General features: G+C 38.7%; 1 protein-coding gene across 1 annotated transcript in view; it reads right to left on the bottom strand.

The window, feature by feature from the left end:
* ADCY2 (adenylate cyclase 2) overlaps positions 1-11,793 on the bottom strand; it is a 198,611-nt gene that overhangs the window by 10,859 nt on the left and 175,959 nt on the right. The window contains exons 20-22 of the mRNA XM_054164461.1: positions 7,892-8,050; positions 1,525-1,671; positions 312-419 (exon numbers count right to left, since the gene is read on the bottom strand). Of these exons, the coding sequence (XP_054020436.1) occupies positions 312-419; positions 1,525-1,671; positions 7,892-8,050 (414 nt within the window). The remainder of the gene's footprint in view (positions 1-311; positions 420-1,524; positions 1,672-7,891; positions 8,051-11,793) is intronic.

The raw sequence follows: 11,793 nt of genomic DNA, 5'->3' as shown, positions 1-11,793 counted from the left end.
AGGAACATGCTCTCAATGTTGAGCCTGAGGGTTCTGTAAGTGTTAGTTCTGCTGCATGCTGAAATAAAAGGCTGCATTGTATTCAGACTAGAAGGCCTGTTTTACATTTAGCAAATACAGAGGTGGCATTTTCAAACTACGGTGTGAAGAACAATATTCACAGAGTCTGCTAAACAAAAGTCCAGTACAATACAATTTACATTAATACAAATGATAAAAAAAAAGGCCAGAAGATTATACATAGTTTAATGATCAGAATTTTAGCTTTCATTTGAACCTTTATCTTATTAAGCAGGAACATATTCCTGTACCTGACACTGTTCTTGGTTTGGTGTAGCACTCAGTCCTGTTGCTGCCATGTAAGTGCTTCCAATGGTCTTGATCTTTTCAACTCCACTGAATTTTGGCTTTGACAATAACTGCAAAACAAGGATTCAGATCAGCCGCGCTGTTACTCTAACAGCATTCAGAGCATCAGTTGTTGGAACAGTGTCTTAGTAGACTCAAATGACTTCACAAATATATACAGGACAAAGGATTTAAGGATAGAGGAAACAATGGCTACAGACTCCAAGGAAAGTGAATTTTTGTCTACTAAAATATTGTTTTATTATAAAGGGACTAAATCTATATAATTGAGAATAAATTCCATCTTATTGTACACATCACTCTTAAAAGTCAGTAGATTTTGTACTCACTTAATTTTGAAACGGAGTCATCATGTGAGCCAACAGTCAAGCTTGAAGCAGCTTAGTAAGTAAGGATCTCTTCCATGCCAATGGGACTCAAATATAAGGATTTTAGTTCATATCCCAGATTGTTTTTGATGTTCCAATATTCATCAAATGGGTTTGCTGCTAAAATATCCTCTATAGCTGCAGATCCGCAAACTCAGATTGTGTTCTTTGAGTCCTGACACAATCTTAATGCCCTTTTTTGGTATCTTCATCACTATTAACTTTCTTTAGAACCAATACTGCTCTCTGCAACTGCCTTTTCACAATCCATCTGTAGTCATACTGTATACTTGCACGTAACTTTAGAGAATGGAATATTAAAACTTAATGAATAATTTGAGTTGCTCATGTATCAATGGATCAGTGCTCTGTATAATGAGACCAGCACAGATCAGGTGTAACACAAAGCTGTATCACTTTAGGGGACACAGATTTTTGTACCTCACTTTAGGCTCTAGTACTTAGAAACTGTAATTACTATATGGCATATAATATAACTGCCTTATGAACTGCAGCTGAAGGGCAAAAGTTTCTCTGTCAGACATACTCATAGAATTCCCATTAGAGTGAATCAAAAGCAATTGAGTATGATGTCAGATCAGTATCTGATTTATCTCAAAGAAATCTTTTTCTTTTAATACTCCCTGTAAGTGGTTTCTTTGTGACTAGGCATAAAAAATTTCACTTCTGACAGATCTTCCACTCTCCCTTTCAAGTATGTTTTATTACTGTTGCATACCCTGAGTTATTAAGAACGAAATCAATGATTGTTGTTAGAAGTACATACATCATCGAAGTCAGCAATGATCTCATTTAGCAGCCTGAGACATTCCAAGCCTTCCTTATTTACATCAGATTCTGTGTAAAATTCCTTGAAATCCGGAACAGAGGCAAACATGACACAGACGCAGTCATAAGACTGATGATATAGATCCTGTCAAAAGAAAAAAACCCACCTGTCATTCCCAGCTCTCAATAAAAATTTCCTTATTGAAATGAATTTCCTGGTTCTGAAAAGGGAGACCTTGCAGTGGCTGGAATGCCTTCAGACAGTGATTTGGTATAATATCCAAGCCAATGAGTTCACTGCCAGATTGTTACTAAACTTCAGAGGAGTTGTGGATTTTATGTGTCCTCTTCCCAAAAGATGTTTTCATGAAGAACCAATATTGTGATAACATTTTTCTCCCATCTATTTTATCCATCTCCATAAACACCTGTTCATCAAATTTAGTCCATATAATAATCACATGGTGGGGAGAGGGAACCCTTCTGGCTGGGAGTGCTGGTGGATGAGAAGCTCAGCATGAGCCACTAGTGTGTACTTGCAGCCCAGAAAGCCAATCACATCCTGGGCTGCATCAAGAGAAGCATAACCAGCAGGTCAAAGGAGGTGATTCTCCCCCTCTACTCTGCTCTGGTGAGACCCCACCTGGAGTAATGTGTCCAGTTCTGGAGCCCCTATTACAGGAAGGATCTGGAGGTGCTGGAATGTGTCCAGGGAAGGGCCACGAGGATGATCAGAGGGCTGGAGCACCTCACCTATGAGGATAGACTGAGAGAGTTGGGACTACTCAGTCTGGAGAAGAGAAGGCTCCAAGGAGACCTTATTGTGACCATCCAGTATCTTAAAGGGGCCTACAGGAAAGCTGCTGAGGGACTTTTTAGAGTGTCAGGTAATGATAGGACTAGGTGGAATGGAACAAAAATAGAAATGGGTAAATTCAGATTGGATGTTAGGAAGCAGTTCTTCCCTGTGAGGGTGATGAGACATTGGCACAGGTTGCCCAGGGAGGTGGTGGAAGCCTCATCCCTGGAGGTTTTTAAAGGCCAGGCTGGCTGTACGTCTGAGTAACCTGCTCTAGTGTGATGTGTCCCTGTGCATGGCAGGGGAGTTGGAACTGGATGATTCTTGAGGTCCCTTTCAACCCTAACAATTCTATGATTCTATGACATCAACTGAATTTAGTCAATTTAAGTACCTGGCTGAAGTATTTAGACAGCACAGTCATCCTGTGTGTCCTATATTGTCAGTACAGATGTGCCTATCTGAGAGGTCATTGTAATGCCAGACAGATAGAATCACCACAGTGTTTCTGTCTCTCAGTCAATTATGGAAAAAAGACTAAAGAGGTACTTTTTCCTAACATAGGCACTCAAGGGGAGTGCCTAAAATTATACAGGATGACTCTGACCATAATACATTCAGAAGCTCAAGCCCAAAATGACCTCTATTTGCTCCAGTGTCCCATACTTAAAACCAGGCCCACTCTGTAATACTGCAGTGACATACACTGGCAGCTGTCTTGAGTATGCGTGCACCTAGACTCAGTGCAGGTATATTCAAATTAGCTTGAAATCAGTTATGTAGAGCAGTAGAAAAAGATTAACAGGCTTACTCCTCAAATATTTAGCTTTTGTAGTCTGCATTTTGCCCTTTCAAATTTACCTTAGGCATATATATATCTAAACTGAAGCTACAGTAACATTTATACATAAATTTAATCAAAAGTTGAGATCTGATGTGCTGAGTACTATTCATAGGCAAGTTGGCAGAAAAGGTATAGAGATTACATTCTGTGCTTAATAAATGTTTCTTTCTTTTTCCTCAAGTTACTTTCCACGTAATTTGGTTTCAGTTTTGGTTGAAGGAATTCAGGTCATGCACATGGTGCTGGTTATCAAAAGAGGACTGCATCACAAATACAGGGCCTTAGTAATATCGGAGAGGAAATTCACAGTGTGAGTATTTCTGGCAGAATTTAATTAATGTTCAACACATGGTAAATTACTTACATTTTGGAAATTTGACCTGAAGAAACAAACAAGTTATCTACATGTGTGACAAACTGTGTAAAACCCCCAATTGTTCATATTCCTACCAGCTTGAAAAATCCATTAAGTTAAAGCCAGCCAAATTATAATATTAATACACAATTGCATTGTCCTAAGGATTATGTTTATTAGTAAAAATAAGTTGGTTTAATTTATTAGAGAAGCATTAGATAGAACCTGTTTTATTTGCTTTATTGAATCCTGATGATTTTGCATCCTCGGAATGTAAAATGTGCCAGAGTTTACACTACCGATGAGATACTGCTTTTGTGAAACAGTCAAAATCTAGGCACAGAGGTGATACTGGGACAATGCCATATCTGAAATAGTAAATGGAAACTAATGCCATTTAAAGGATTATGTAAGAATATAATTAAGAAAGTCGTAAGAATACAGGTCTGTTAGGAGCTACAATTGGACCCTTATGGGAAAAGGAGATGGTAGAAGAGTTCACTCTACTAAATCCTAATACAGAAATCAGAAGATAAATAGCATGTTTAAAAGTAGAATAAAAGAAAAATATTTTACATAAGAGAGATATAAATTGATATTTCATTGTTATTCACCCACATAAAAGATAAGAGCTTAGAAGGTTAAAAGCCAGAATGCTTACATGAGTACTGCAAAAATGTATAATTGGCAAGTGTATAAAAGGCATGTGCAGAAGCAAAGTATGCCCTTATATTTACAGGTAAAAGCAAAAGGTTTAATAGCACATCAATCTTCTTTTGCTGAAATACCTAATACAGGATACTTTGAGGGCCCTACAGCTGACTGGACTGCTGATACAATTGCCACTATAAAAACTATCTGTCTTACAGACATTAAATGTGGAGCCCTAATTAGCTATTAGGAACTGCCTTTACTGTCCTCTCTGAAAGCAGAAGTGTTGCTCAGAATAAATAATGGGAACTAGCACAATGCACAGTCATCAGGAAGAGAAATACGACTGAGCAAAAGACAGGAGCAGAGATTCAAAGAAAAGTGCTGTTGTAACACAGGAAGATCACGGTGCTTTATGCTGTTGGCTGTCTACCCAGTACAGGGACACTCAGTCTGAAAGAAAGGGGTGCATGCCTGATTGTTACAATGACAGACATAAATCTTTTCCTGCAACCAGAGTGGTAGTTCCTCTGCTTCATCTCAAAAATAAATGAACATATTGTATGTAAACACTTGTCATATGTTGAAGCTCAGCAACAATCACAGAATCACAGAATGCTTCAGATTAGAAGGGACCCTCAAAGATCATCTTGTCCAACTCCCCTGCAGTAAGCAGAGACATCACCAACTGGATCAGATTGCTCAGGGCCCTATCAAGTTTCATCTTGAATGTCTGCAGGGATGGGGCCAACACATCTCTGGGCAACCTGTTCCAGTATTTCGCTACCCTCATTGTGAAGAAAATCTTCCTTATGTCTAACCTAACTCCACCCTGCTCTGGTTTAAAATCATCGCTTCTTATCCTATTGCTACAAGCCTTTCTAAACAGTCTCTCCCCAGCCTTCCTGTAAGTCTTCAGATATTGACATGCTGCAATAAGGTCTCTCCAGGGCCTTCTCTTCTCCAGGCTGAACAGCCCCAACTGTCAGCCTGTCTTCAAAGGAGAGGTGTTCCAGCCTTATGATTTTTGTGGCTCTCTTCTGCACCCGCTCCATCAGGTCCATGTCCTTCTTTTGTTGAGGGTCTTAGAGGGGGACATAGTTCTCCAGGTGAGGTCTTACCAGTGCAGGGCAGCAGAATCACCACTCTTGATCTGCTGGCCACACAAAGAAATATCCCATTTCTCTCTATTCCTTTCTAATACTGGAGCAATATTCATCCCCAGTGATGTTCCATAGCATAGTACCGGCGTAGAAACAACAACAAATGTCACTGTTTATAACCAGATGAGTAGTAATTGTGTCTGTCATAATAAATGTCAGTGAATTTTAAGGGGGCATTCCCAGCTAGTTTGTTTCGATCATTCGTAATAATAAAGGCTGTGTCAATTTGGTGTCTTAATTTCCATATGAATACTTATCTTGAGACATTACTATCCAAAATGTTTAATCAGAAAATGAAATGCAACACCATTGCAAGAAGGAACAATTTTGCTTCTTCCAACAGAAATACAATTATCCTGTCTTTTGCAATCAGTCCTGTGGTTTTTTTCTCTCTCTTTTTTTCCCTTTGAAAACATCTTAATTTGTGCTGGTTAGCTTTCCTTACTGTCCCCTCTTATTCTCCAGTGCCTGAATATCTCAGGATGGAGGAGGCAAACCAGTCCCATTCTACCTCTTGTAAAGGGCATGGCAGTCAGCTTCTTCAGGGCACGGGGCACAATTTCTTCTCTAAGTAGGATGCTGGCTCCATCCTGTAGCTAATGAAACAAGATTCCTCTTGCTCAGTAATGTACTAGCCAGTTAGCTTGCAGCACAAAAGCTCCTAAACACTTTTTACTAATAGGAGATCTCAATGCTAACAGCATAAAGGAAAAGGCTGCAGAAGCCAGGTGCAGATATATTTCTCACTGGCGCAATTCTTGCTTTTCATTTTATATTTGTTCCTGCCTTACTCAGACTCAATTGAAAAGTACCTTTTTGGTACCCAGCATGCAGAATATAAGCATAAACCCAGTTCTGGAGGTTCTGGTAAAGCAAACAAACCTTTGTTACAGACTGATCTGAAGTAACTTTCTTTTTACCATATCATCATTAATCAATGTGTATTCTGTTATGAAAAGACCTTTGTTGGTCATCTAAAAGTACAGCCTCACTACTTCCAGCCAGCATTCTTCCATTCCTTCTTTCCCTTTGCATTCCTATTGCCTGCCCTTCAGTAGGACACTTTAGTCTTCCCTTTTCTCCATACAGCTGCAAGCATGAAATCCTAAGAGAAGCAGTATTCTGAAACAGACTATTGATCCATTAGATGAATTCTCATCTCTGGTTTGACAGAAAGGAATATACATAAAAAACACGGATGTTTTCAAATAAGAAACACAGACAAATTTCAATTTGATCTAAATATCCACACAAAGAAAACAGAGGCTTGATCTGTCTTAACATATTCTTAGGTGTATAAACATACACATATACAGAATATTTTTTTAAGGTTTAACATTTCCTTGCTGACACTGAAGGACATCTGAAGACAAAACAGATGCTTATATTCCTGACCATTTGTGTTTAAAGATAAATAAAACAAGAACCAACTCAATTTTTTTTAAATGGATGCCATTAAAATAATTTCAAATAATTTTTACTTCAGCTCACATGATAGATTGGAGATTACAGTTTCATGTTTCATTACCATTTCAGTTCTTCACTAAATTTACTAAGGCTCCTTCTAACCTAAGAAACTTAAGGGGTGACAGAATCAATTCAGTTGCCAATATAAAGGTGAGGAGATGGTGTTGCTGTGCTTCAGAACTGAGATGGAATAGCACATGAATGAGAAAGCAATCTCCTGAGAGTTTGCTGTTTTTAATGGCTGAACTAAGAACTGGAGCTGAGCCAACCTGGCTTCTAGAAAAAGTCAGTGGATTCAAAGGAACCACAAAGCAGTTTTCATTCAACATTAGCTATAAAATGAACATTTACAGGTAGTACTGACTAGTACTGCTTAATGCAAACCACAGGCATTGTCCTTTCTGACTTAAGGAGATACAAACTGAATCCCTAAAGTTGACCTCTCCCCTCTTCTGTCAGTTTTGGAACAATTGTTTGCAATGCACAAGTAATTAAAAATACTGCATTTAAGATCTCTAGAACTACTACTCTCTATTGTAAAGCAGTATTAGGAGCAGATCTAATTTCCACCAAAGTGAACAGGGGTGTTTTGGCTGATGTTTCTGGTGCTTGGATTAATTCTGTAAGCAGTGAGCAAACAGAACCTCTTTCCAGAATTAACATCACCACTGTTTCAAAGAAAAGGTTAATTTTCACTCCAGTAAGCAAGGTCTCCAGTCACCAGAAGAAAATTCAGAACCTGGATGAAGCTCCACTCTTATCACAAAGGAAAAAGCATCTGAATGCATTTGATTTAAACATAAATCCATGATGATTCAACCATCCTTTTCTCCCTCCTCACCCTTTTTTACCCACCTTGAAAAGGCAAAGTTCATTGCCAGTTAAGAAAATTTCATATTTTTTACTTCAAGATACTAAGATGCATTCAGTGCTGTACAGCAAACCTTTCAGGTAGGTAAGTGGAAATGAAAGTGACTGTAAATCTATACTCGTGCTGTATGGATCTACTGTTCAAATCAGCATTAAGTGGTATTTCCAGGATATGCTGTTTTCTTACAGAGCACAGTATATACAGAGATGGCTGACCTCATTCTTCAGGTTCCTTGCCAGGAAGTGTTCAGCTACATGGGCTGGAAGCACATTCTCCAGAAGCACCCGGTTTAGGTTCTCCATGGTTTCAATCTCCTCCCGCTCTTTTTTGAACTTGTTCTTCCACAGGAAGTCTAACCTACAGTAATATTCATTCTGTTACAAGAGGACACAGAGGTAAAGAAACAATAGGCATCTTGTCCTGCTGGAGCACAGGTTTAAGAGACAAAATCAGCACAGTACACTACCCCTAGAAGGCCATTATTTGGCCACTTAAGTATGGTTTCAGATCCCACAGAAATCAAATCCCAAGCACATGATATGTGACATACATTTCATAGAATATATAAGTCATTCCCCCAAAAAACGACCATAAAAAGGCCCAGAAGAAAAAAAAGGTTGCAAGGTGCCTTAGATAATGGAAGATTTATTCATTTATTGTCAGGCTTTAGCAGAATTTCAATCTAGAAAACAAACACTGTTACGTAAACAGTTGCCACCTTGCTTTAGTGAGACCTCACCTGGAGTACTGGATCCAGGTCTGAAGCCTTCAATATAAGAAGGACATGGACCTGATGGAGCAGGTCCAGAGGAGGGCCACAAAAATGATCAGGGGGTTGGAGCACCTCTGCTATCAGGACAGGCTGAGGGACCTGGGGTTGTTCAGCCTGGAGAAGAGAAGGCTCTGAGGAGACCTAATAGCAGCCTTCCAGTACCTGAAGGGGGCTACAAGAAGGATGGAGAGAGACTGTTTGCAAAGGCCTGCAGGGACAGGATGAGGGACAATGGCTTCAAACTAGAGCAGAGCAGATTTAGATTGGATGTTACAAAAAAGTTCTTTACTATGAGGGCGGTGGAACACTGGAACAAGTTGCCCAGGGAGATGGTTGAGGCTCCTTCCCTGGAGATATTCAAGGTGAGGCTCGATGAAGCCCTGGGCAACCTGGTCTAGTTGGGGATATCCAAGCTGACTATGGAGAGGTCAGACTAGATGACTTTTGGAGGTCCCTTCTGGCCCAGATGATTCTATGATGCAATGATTTATTTGGTGTAGAATTTAACTTTGAATAATGGTCATTTCAGGAAGACCCTGACTTTTACAGTCTTGTACTTATGTGTTGCAATCAGCCTGGCAAAGGGGACAGTACAAGAAATAAACAGTCTACTGATATAATATTCCTTTGGTTTATCAGCTTATCAGTAACAGCTGGGCCAACCCAGCTTTGGTTTTATTTGGGTGGCATTTTTTTGGAGGTTTATTGTTTGCTTCTTTTCTTTTCTTTTCTTTCCTTTTTTTTTTTTTTTTTATTGTTTCACAATACTTTATCCTACTTTTATTTTTGTTCCACAGTTTTAGTAATTGTTTATTAACATTCCCAACAAAAACAATAACTGGAACTACAGGGAAATGTATAACGTTCTTGGAATATCAGCATTTCATTAAAGAGATGTTGAAAATGAATAAAAATGCATTTTTGCCAATATTTTGTTGCAAATTCTATGACATTATTTCTACAGTAAAGCCTCCACTGGCCTGACTATGTCATTTGAACTGATACAAATCAAGAGATATTTCACTGTAGTCTGTTGGTTTAGTGCTATCATATATACTCAGTGAAGACTATGTTATTAACCAGGAAAACATTATAATGACACTATTATATAAAACCTTCAAAATGATAGCTAGCATTATTAGCAGACAGTAAGCATTCACATCAAAATGAGAGTAGTTCTTCTGATTGAACAGTGGCTGTCATAGCTCCAAATGAGTCACATCCAAAGCTAGAGTTGAAAGTTGAAATGAGATGGTATTAAAATAATTTTGCAAGCTTTAAAATATGTATGTTATACATTTGTACATCTAAGTTCCTCACATAGATGATAAATTCAAATACCACCAGCTCTATTCATGTTAAAAAAAAATTCAATGAAATCCTGGGATATAAAATGATTTGCATAAACTGACATAAGTAAATTGAATGCCTGGCATAAAACTGAAATTACCTATCCATACACTGTTACAACTTTGTATTTATAAGGTGTTAGATAAGCTGAAGTCTTCAAAATACATTTTTCTTCTTTAAGAACTAATATTTAAGATATGATAGTTTATTTACTGCTTTATTAGTTACTGAATTGCATTTAGGCAATCCCTCTCTTCATCCCCATTCAACTGGGGGGACACACTTCCCCTCCTGCTTTTGCATCAGGACAGGCATTTCTCTGACCAGTGGTGAGGAGGTTCACAGAACTAGGCTTGCTGGTAAGCATTTACTTTTTGTTTAGATGAACTTTATGGTTACTCACTGAGGACAGAGAAGCACCAATGCCAGCTTAAGAGAAATGGAAATATTGCCCTTTTCATCAGTGGCTATTTAGCATTGTTGACATAATCAGAAATTGAGAGAAAAGACATATTATTAACTGCAAAATAGAAAAAATACAACAGCACACAGAGATATTACTTGTATATTACCCTCTGTGGAAGAAGGGTGTAAGGAAGAACTTTACTTTGCCTAAGTTGCCAAGATAGCTTAACAGTATTCTGCAATGCTACTCAATGAAAGAAGCAAACAGAAAGTTTAAAAACAAACAAGATGATGGACACTTTGCCATGACATTTTATGAAAGTGTGAAATTCATTATCAGACAGTGTTTGGAATATCAGGAAGATAATAAAGGTTTAACAAAGATCAGACAGTGCAATGGGAAGCAGAGTGACTAATAGCTATTAAACCTTGCTATAGAAATGCCCATTGGCAGAGGGTGGGAAGTACATGTTCCTGGAAGGGCCACTCTATGCAAGTTCACTCACCCCCCTATTATTTTCCCAAGCATCTGCTACCAGTCAGTATCACTAACAGTCACTTAAATGGAAGGTCTTATGCCAAGTATGTATTAAAATTAGTGTATAATATTTCCTAGTTATCATTTAGGCTTTGCTTGAGGGTGTTTTAAAACACCAAGAGTTCATTCTCCTTCCTCAAAGGAGAACAAACTAGCAGAAAAATCAAAGAGAAACAATTGAAGAGCCCCAAACAACTGGTTTCATGACAAGAATCCTGGACCTACAGCTTTGAAAACAAAGACTTTTTCCATTTAAGTTTAAGTTTGTGTGACAGGGAACAACACACACAGAGAGAGCTTTTATACGCAAAACAAACTTTCTTGTTGATGTTACTGAACCCACAATGAAATACTCTCCTTGACCAGTGAAGATAACATTCCTTCTCTCCTTTTTTCTTGATGCTACACCCACTGCATCCATTTGCACCTTGGTTGACTGGGACTAAAGTTTCTCAACTGGTGCAATGAAGTGTTCATCCTTTGCAAGTGGAAGTGCTCTGCTACCATCATAAATGAGGAAAGTCTAACATGGTTCTGGAAGCAAGGCAGATGAAGAATGTAACTTCTTATTCAAGAAGGATGTTTCTCAGTACAGCAAATACTGGAGAAGCTGCCAGATAATTTAAGTTTAAGAAGCTGCAGAGTGTGCTTGGTGATTTAAATGACAGTCATTATGTTTCAGGAATTGTAATATATACGAGTGATTTAAAAACAGTCAGGGATATGATCCTCCCCGAGACTGCAGGCTATCTGGGTACAAGCTGTTCATGAGATCTCATGTGAATTGCCTCTTCCATCTCAGAGCCGTGTCTCATGCACTGGTTCCTGGCACAACAGGCTGGAATTGCAGTTTTTAGCCATGGATAAAGGACAGACCCAAGGATTTAAAGAAAGAACTGTCCTTGGATGTGCCCTCAACTTTGTAGAGAGTAAGATCCCTACATCATGTCTGTACTGAAAAAACAGAACTGGGTGATAAAGGAGTAGCTTCCTGTAGGGTCATAGTTTTAGTGCAACTGTGGCCTCAGCATGTGGTATGCATCTGTGTGCAC

This window comes from Dryobates pubescens, chromosome 9, assembly GCF_014839835.1.
Source record: "Dryobates pubescens isolate bDryPub1 chromosome 9, bDryPub1.pri, whole genome shotgun sequence".
NCBI classification, from domain to species: Eukaryota; Metazoa; Chordata; class Aves; order Piciformes; family Picidae; genus Dryobates; species Dryobates pubescens.
Note: the sequence above shows the minus strand (reverse complement) of the source record. Positions and strands in the feature narration are given on the sequence as shown.